The sequence below is a fragment of the Sinocyclocheilus grahami genome, unplaced genomic scaffold, assembly GCF_001515645.1.
Source record: "Sinocyclocheilus grahami isolate Dianchi unplaced genomic scaffold, SAMN03320097.WGS_v1.1 scaffold79.1, whole genome shotgun sequence".
Classification (NCBI taxonomy): domain Eukaryota; kingdom Metazoa; phylum Chordata; class Actinopteri; order Cypriniformes; family Cyprinidae; genus Sinocyclocheilus; species Sinocyclocheilus grahami.
In genome coordinates this window covers 807801-816467 of record NW_015505258.1, presented here as the reverse complement: position 1 = coordinate 816467, position 8667 = coordinate 807801, and the positions used below count along the sequence as shown (strand labels likewise).

The following is an 8667-nucleotide window of genomic DNA, read 5'->3' as shown; positions in this document are numbered from 1 at the left end:
AGAGACTGGGCAAAAACGGCATCCATGGGAGAGTTCCAAGGCAAAAGTCACTGCTGACCAAAAAGAACACAAAGGCTCTTCTCACATTTGCCAAAAAATATTTTGATTATCCCCAAGACTTTTGGGCAAATATTCTTTGGACTGATGAGACAAAAAGTTGAACTTTTTGGAAAGTGTGTGTCCCGTTACATCTGGCGTAAAACCAACACAGGATTTCATAAAAAGATCATCATACCAACAGTCAAACATGCTGGTGGTAGTGTGATGGTCTGGATCTGGACAACTTGCCATAATTGATGGAACCATGAATTCTGCACTCTATCAGAAAATCCTGAAGGAGAATGTCCGGCTGTCAGTTTGTGACCTCAAGCACACTTGGGTTATGCAGCAGGACAATGATCCCAAACACACCAGTAAGCCCACCTCTGAATGGCTCAAGAAAAACAAAATGAAGGTTTTGGAGTGGCCAAGTCAAAGTCCAGACTTAAATCTGATTGAGATGCTGTGGCATGACCTTAAACAGTCCTTTCATGCTCGAAAATCCTCCAATATAGCTGAATTAAAACTATTTAGCAAAGAAGAGTGTGCCAAAATTCCTCCACATTGATGTGAAAGACTCATTGCCAGTTATCACAAATGCTTGATTGCAGTTGTTGTTGCCAAGGGTGGCACAACCAGTTATTAGATTTAGGGGGCAATTACTTTTTCACGTAAGATCAGACAGCTTTTTTCCCTTAATAAATTAAATAATTATTTCAAAACTGCATTTTGTATTTACTTGGGTTATCTTTGTGTAATATTAAAATAAGTTTGATGATCTGAATCTTTTAAGTGTGACAAATATGCAAAAAATAAAAAAACAGGAAGGGGACAAAAACCTTTTCACGGCACTGTGTGTGTATGTATATATATATATATATATGACTCTTTCTCAAGCCATATGTTTGACACCCCTAGTATTGGCTAGTAAAAGAGAAGAGGAAGCACCTGTGGGACAGCCCACTTCATCGCTGCCATCAGGACAATCAGCGTAGCCGTCGCACACCCAGGTGTTCACAATACACGCGCCAGAACCACAGCGGAAACGATTAGGAGCACAGGTAGCTGGACCCGGCGCAGGTGTGTGAGGAGCTCCGCCATCTGAACACAGACACATCATAATTAACTGTAATTAATCCACTGAGCATTCTCTTTTGTCAGTGCTCTACAAACAAGGTTAATAGACGCTGACTGGGACACAGTGTACTGGACTGATTTGTATACCTGAGCACTGAGATTCATCAGACCAGTCACCGCAGTCATTTTCCCCATCACACTTCCACCAGGCGGGCACACAGCGGCCGTTCTTACACTCGTACTGAAAGTAACGCGAGCAGCCCGGCTCATCGGTCGGGGACGCTGAAAAAGAAAGCACACAACTAATTAGCAAACAAGCACAGAAAAATAACTTTCTCAAAGCCGTCCCAAGTATGACTGGACTGGAGCTTATTATTGAATGCTCTGACTGGAAGTCTGTAGTCTTGCCTAGCCAAAAGTTCCTGCTCACCACAGTTGGCCTCGTCAGAGTAGTCGCCACAGTCGTCCATGCCATCACACTTCCACTCCAGGGTCACACACATTCCATTGGAACACTGGAAGCTGTAGCCGTCACATGTTTTCTCAAACTCAGGGTTAGTTGCTGTGGAGGAAGAGGAGAACTAATCAGTTCATTACAAAACACTGCATTTGTGCTTTATCCAAAGTCCACGTTTAAGACTGTCAATTAAGACTGATTAAAAATCTAATTACATGATATGCAGATTAATTAATCAAATTAAGTTGAAAGTAAGTGCATACATCAATTTTTGCAGAGAAGCTATTATGAATAAATTATGACACTATGAATTAAAGACAATACATTAAGGCAGCAGACATAGCATATGAGAAAACAGAAAAGCAATAGGTGCAAAAAGTGGTGAATACACTGATTGATTAATTTTTAAACACTATAAAAGAAATCTAATAATACATAATCTATTCTTTAAATTACCATTCAAAAGTATGAGGGCAGTAAGATTTTTTAAAGAAATGAATACTAAATAAGAGAAACTAAATACTAAATAAGAAATTAATAAATAATAAATATTAAATTGATCAAACATGACAGTTAAAAATGTAAAAATTTTAAAAAAAATGTCTTTTGAACTTTCTCGTCATTAAAGAATCTTGAAAAAATTGTATTATAGTATACAAAAATATTATAAAAAATATTACAACATTGAATATAATAAGAAATGTTTTTGAGTGCCAAATCAGCATATTAGAATGATTTCTAAAGGATCATGTGGCACTGAAGTAATGGCTGCTGAAAATTCAGCTTTGCCATCACAGAAATAAATGACATTTTACAATACATTAAAACAGAAAACAATTATTATAATTTGTAATAATATTTCACAATATTACTGTATTTTTGATTAAATAAATGCATCACTGGAGAGAATAAGAGACTTCTTTCTAAAATTATTATATAACCAAACTTCTGAATAGTATATTTACGTTAGATTTAATAATTTCTTAAGGAATATCTTAAGGAATTAACATTCAGGTCAAGGGGCGTAACTAAATGTGTACATTATGACATTTTTATTTATTAATGTAATTAATCGCACTACATTTACATGGACAGTCCTAGTCAGAAGCACATAATGGTCCTTTTGGCTAGTTCCTCTAGTGAACATTTTCTAACGGTCACATTTCAGTTAGCAAATGTGTTGGACTCACAGCAGCCTGCATACGTCGGGTCCTCATCAGATCCATCGGAGCAGTGCCGGGTACCGTCACACACCAGAGACTGGAACAGACACTGTGCTCGGTTTCTGCACACAAACTCCATATAGTGTGCACAGAGGGGACCTGCAAGAACAGACCCTTATTATTTCTCTAGTTACAATTACAACACAACAAACAACATTCCACTTATATATACTTAAGGGTTAGTTCACCCAAAAATGAAAATTCTGTCATTAATTACTCACCCTCGTGTTGTTCGAAACCCGTAAGACCTTCGTTCATCTTCGGAACACAATTTAAGATATTTTTGATTAAATATGAGGGCTCTCTGACCCTCCCATAGACAGCAAGGTAACTACCACGTTCAAGGTCCAGAAAAGTACCAAGATGATCGACAAAGTAGTCCGTGTGACATCAGTGGTTCAACTGTAAAGTTACGAAGGTACGAGAATACTTTTTTGCGCAAAAAAAAACAAAAATAACGACTTTATTCCACATTTTCGTCTCTACTGCGTCACTTTGGACGCGCGTTCACGACAGTATCATGACACGAGCGTGTGACGACACCGGATCTGGGTCAGCGCCGCCACACGCTCGTGTCATGGTACTGTCGTGAACGCGCGTCCAAAGTGACGCAGTAGAGACAAAAATGTGGAATTACAGTTGAACCACCGATGTCACACAAACTACTTTGTCAATCATCTTGGTACTTTTCTGGACCTTGAACGTGGTAGTTACCTTGCTGTCTATGGGAGGGTCAGAGAGCCCTCATATTTAATCAAAAATATCTTAAATTGTGTTCTGAAGATGAATGAAGGTCTTACGGGTTTCGAACAACACGAGGGTGAGTAAATAATGACAGAAGTTTCATTTTTGGGTGAACTAACCCTTTATATAAAAAGCAATACCGCAGTTTTGCTCATCAGCGCCTCCTGGACAGTCCTCCACACCATTGCAGTGAGCACTAGCAGGCAGACAGGTGCCATTAGAGCACAAGAAGCCATTGCACTTTTCTTTACCTGAAGGACAAAACCGAAAGATGCCAAATTGCACAGAATTATACACGAGTGAGCAACATGATTAGAAAAACCAATGCTGATGCATTTGGTCTTCCATAGAAAAAAGTTAAATGCCATGAGGGGGAGTAAAGCAGTGTTTGAGACTGACCACACTGGGTTGGGTCCTCATCGGAGCCATCCTGGCAGTCGTCATCTCCGTCACACACCCAGCGCTGAGGAATGCAGTGACCCGTGTGACACTGGAAACTACTGCTCTCACACGTGTGGTGACCCACTTTATGTGACAGAATGAGGAAGAGAGAGACATTGAAGATGTAGATGTGATGTATTTCACTGCATATTTCTTGCACCGGTGTGTAAATGTGTGTCTTTTCTCTCACCAGTACAGTTGGCCTCGTCTGACCAGTCCCTGCAGTCGTTGTCTCCATCACAGCGCCACGCGTCCCGAATACACACACCTCTTGCACAGGTGAACTCCCCCGGTCCACACTTGTGAGACTCTAAAAGAAAGCAGATACAACATGAGCACTGCATTTATGTTACTTTATCTGAACTAAAAACAAATACAATATAGCTTTAAAAAACTTTTTTTTTTCAATCCAAGGAAATTCCATATCAACAAAACACTCTGCTGCCAAGCAAATGCTAAATGTTTAATGCAAAAAGTAAATCTTGTTAAAAATAATTAAGGCACGCTTTGACACAGTTTTCAACTAACGAACAGAAAAATTATATTAATTGTATTTATATACAGTAATATAATCATTTATACATAGCAATGAACACAGCAATATTAATAAAAAATGACTATCTTCACATTTCTTCCATGAACATACACCATTTTTATAATTTAAAAAAATATATTTCTATTCAACTTTGATTTACTTTTATCTCACTTTTAGTAAATTTAGCTACTTAAGTTTAATTCAGAGCAGTGTTATTTTGGAATTATTTATATACTCATTGTATTTATTCATATTTCTAATAAATTATTTTCATTTTAGCAATTTTGTCGTGTGCTTTTGTCAATTTCGATTTTTTTATTATAATTTTTCATTTTTATAATTTTATCATTTAAAAAACCATTTCTATTCATCTTTGATTTACTTTTATCTCATTTTTATTAAATGTAGCACTCAACAAACTTATTTTATTTCAGTTAGTTGCAAAGGCCAAAAATGGATTAAATTAATATTTTTACCATTTTAGTTTTAGTTAACAATAACAATACTTATTCAGAGAAACTTAAAAAAAAAAAAACATCGGTCAACTTTTTATTTGCAAGTTGCGAGATGTGTTCTTTAGGAAACTTAAAAGATTAATTAAATAGTGCATTAAAATACTGTGATACTGCTTAATTTTATATCACCAACAAAATCATCTCAGACATATAATGAATATTTGACATATAGCCCTAAACACAAACACATACCACAATGCTCTTCGTCACTGTTATCTCCACAGTCATCCTCATGGTCACACTTGAAGGCCAGTGGAATGCAGGACCCTGAGGCCACACAGCGGAACTGGACCGCAGAGTCACAGGAAGTGGTGGCTGCAGAGAGAAAAATATATGAAAAACAGATCATACACATTTTATACGAGACAGGGCTGATGATGTCACTCACGGCACTCCTGTTCATCACTCATGTCGCCGCAGTCGTTGTCACTGTCACACTTCCAGATGCTGCTGATGCATTTCCCATTAGTACAGCGGTGCTGGTTTGGCAGGCAGGTGTGTTCTGTGAGTCAATTAAAGCAAAGAAATCCATTTCAATTTCATAAAAATGTTTATTTAGCATTTAGAGCTTTTGATATCTGACACTTCTGAGACTGTCAGACCTGTCTTAACGCATGTATTATTGCGGAGCTGGTATCCACCGGGACACTGGCATTGATGCTCTCCTGAGGGTAAGATGGTGGTGGAAACTCCATCGGGGCAAACACAGTGATGCTTGTTTCCAGGCTGGGGAAGACACAGAAGACTGCATGGCTGATCCACACAAGCATTCTGACCTAAAGGAGAGGGAAATAAATCTTTAAAAACGATTTCTGCACCCCAAGTAAACCAGTGGAGCCACTGTATGAAGCTGAGCCCATGAAATCAATATTGTAGTTTTGTGCTTTTATTGCTTGTTTGTTAGCTTTTTTACTACTAAAAAATAAAGTTGCAAAAATAAAATAAAGTATGTAAAAATACACACATTAAAAATTTATTTCTCTATTCTTGTGTAAAAAAAATAAAAAAATAAATAATAATTCATCTTACACCAATATTATTTTAGTATCACTGATATACTATTATATCTTTTGTTAGTATTTTGAATTTTATTTTTATATTTTGTGTTTTATTTAGTTAAAGGTTTAGTGATATGTTTTTTTTGTTTGTTTTTTTAGGATATCGTTTTAGTTTAGTTTTAATTATCTTAGTACTTCAACTTAAACTAAAAAACAAAATTTCTGCCTTGGCAGTTAGCTACAATTAAAAAACATTACGATTAAGTATTTTATTTTATTTCAGTTAATGTTAATATCTTAATAACATCATATCTCAAGTAATGAAAAGGTTTTTTATGGTTTTAGTTTTGTATAACGATAATAATAACCCTATTGCAAATTCTTTGCATGCAAATTATTGTCCAATAAAATGCAAGAACTACAATGATAGTGTCAATTTCTATATTTAGAAATGACTAATAATGATAACAACAATAAATAATAAAATTAGTTTATGAAAATAATTATGTTAAACATTCAATTTATACAATACAAGCTGACAAGTGGAAAAAAGAAAAGCCCTGCCAGCTCTATAATGGTCTTTAAAGGTGTATTTCCCATGTATTTCTGAAGGACTGTCTTCCCTTAAGGACTGACCTCTGTTTTTTCCCTTGTAAAAGATCTTGAGATCCATCACTCCTGTCAGTCTGCCCACTAGCATCTCACTGTCTGGTGAGCCTGATTTAGGTGCTTTGAAGATTCCCATTCTAGACCAGTCATCCCAGTACAGGTCATTCTACATCAACAAACACCAGTTCATCAAAGTGTTGATGATCATTAAAGACAGTTTAATATTAGTTGTAACATTCCAAGAAGTGATAACATTGGGTCTACCTTAAAAACAGCAATAGCATAAGGATGCGGCAGGCCCTCCATTATCACAGTACGGCGGCTTCCATTAAAGTCTGCTCTTTCAATGCGGTCTCCATATGCCTCCGTCCAGTACAGCCATGATTCATCAGCCGTTATGCCGTTGGGCCAGCGAACTGCCTCAGACACAATGCAGGCGATGTTGGAACCGTCCATCCAGCTGCGGTAGATGCCTGCTGCACGATCGCCCCAGTCTGTCCAAAACATCAAGCTAAAAGAAACAGCAACTTAGTGGTCAGGGTGAAGGGAGCATGCAGATTGTTAAGGAAAACAAGTGATTTGTGGGAACACCGCACCTCTCTCCTGGCATGAGCGTCAGGGCTCGAGGCTGCTCCACCACTGAAGAATTGACCAGAGTGCGTCTCAGGTCTCCATCAGAGTTGGACACCTGGAAGAGAGACAGTGTGAGGATGACTACAGGAACGAACAACTGTAATTGATGCTGCTGTAGTTGTTTTAACCTGTGGTTACCTCGATTTTCTGAGCACCAGCATCCACCCAATACAGCAACCGGCTGATGGGGTCAAATGACAGCGCCTCCACGTTTTGTAAGTCCTTTCTGACAATCACTTCCTGTCCAGAGCTTCCATTCAAACACAGTCTCTACAACACAAAATCAAAGAAAATACTTATAAAATTAATAAATGCCTAATAAATTGTAATAATAATAACAACAACAATAATAATAATTATTATTGTTGTTGTTGTTGTTACATTTTTTTATTATCTAATCTAATAAAGTTTTTTTTTTCATTTCTGATTTTTGATATAATTTTTTACAATACTTTTCATAAAAATAAATAAAAGGAAAAGAAAATTAACGTTTTTCAAATTATTTAACTGCTGATGCTTTTGGTATCACAACAGTATAATGAAAGTGAACAAACAAACACCAATTAAAAATCCAAAATTAGCCAATACAATAAAAACAAAAAGGGTTCAAATATGCAGAATATTCTAGTAAAAAACAAAGAATGTATAAGACCAGGATGATTTTTCTGGGAAGTTTAACTGCTCAGGACAAACAAAGTACTCATGAACAACTCATGACCCCAAAGTTGTGATTAATCCAGGTAATGACAACCAGATCACTTAAAAGTTCACTTAATTTTCCACAGCACTGTGAATTTTTAATGTGATGTGTTCAATAAAGAAATAAATGAAATATTATAAATTTTTTGTGCATTTTTAGCTTAAGCACATTATGTTTGTCCATACTTGTAACTTCGATGCAAATCAGATGACATTTTATAACCAACTAAAGCAGAAATCCAATTCCAATGGGTTCACATACTTTTCTTGTCACTATAAGGTGCTTTCGCACCACGTACATCTTAGCACTCAGTTCTAGGAACTAGCCAGAAGGGTGGTTCCAAGAGAACCAATTTCTCCCTCGGGCCGTTTTCCTGGTTGCATTCGCAGCAGGAACTCTGAAGCAGCCGACAGCGACATTTATTTGCGGCATTCACAAACATCAACAATCTGTGAATGGACAACGCCGTGATCGGAGTTTCATGATAGCGGAGATGGAATGTATCAGCGTACTATAACTAGATACGTTCCTAGAACTAAATACATTCCTAGTTCCTGCGGTGCGAACACGCGAAAAAAACGAAAACTTCCACCAATAGTTCTAGGAACTATGAAAAAGTTCCACGGGTGAAAAAGCCCCTATATATATATATATATATATATATATATATATATATATATATATATATATATATAT

The 8667-nt window shown here is 36.8% G+C and overlaps 1 protein-coding gene across 1 annotated transcript in view; it reads right to left on the bottom strand.

Moving 5' to 3' along the window:
* Nucleotides 1-8667, bottom strand: part of sorl1 (sortilin-related receptor, L(DLR class) A repeats containing) — a 107391-nt gene that overhangs the window by 29331 nt on the left and 69393 nt on the right. Inside the window, exons 18-31 of the mRNA XM_016273568.1 lie at nt 7410-7541; nt 7235-7326; nt 6903-7149; nt 6666-6804; nt 5634-5807; nt 5420-5533; nt 5224-5346; nt 4172-4291; nt 3940-4065; nt 3681-3791; nt 2764-2895; nt 1547-1678; nt 1264-1398; nt 988-1140 (exon numbers count right to left, since the gene is read on the bottom strand). Coding sequence (XP_016129054.1) covers nt 988-1140; nt 1264-1398; nt 1547-1678; nt 2764-2895; nt 3681-3791; nt 3940-4065; nt 4172-4291; nt 5224-5346; nt 5420-5533; nt 5634-5807; nt 6666-6804; nt 6903-7149; nt 7235-7326; nt 7410-7541 — 1930 coding nt within the window. The remainder of the gene's footprint in view (nt 1-987; nt 1141-1263; nt 1399-1546; nt 1679-2763; nt 2896-3680; nt 3792-3939; nt 4066-4171; nt 4292-5223; nt 5347-5419; nt 5534-5633; nt 5808-6665; nt 6805-6902; nt 7150-7234; nt 7327-7409; nt 7542-8667) is intronic.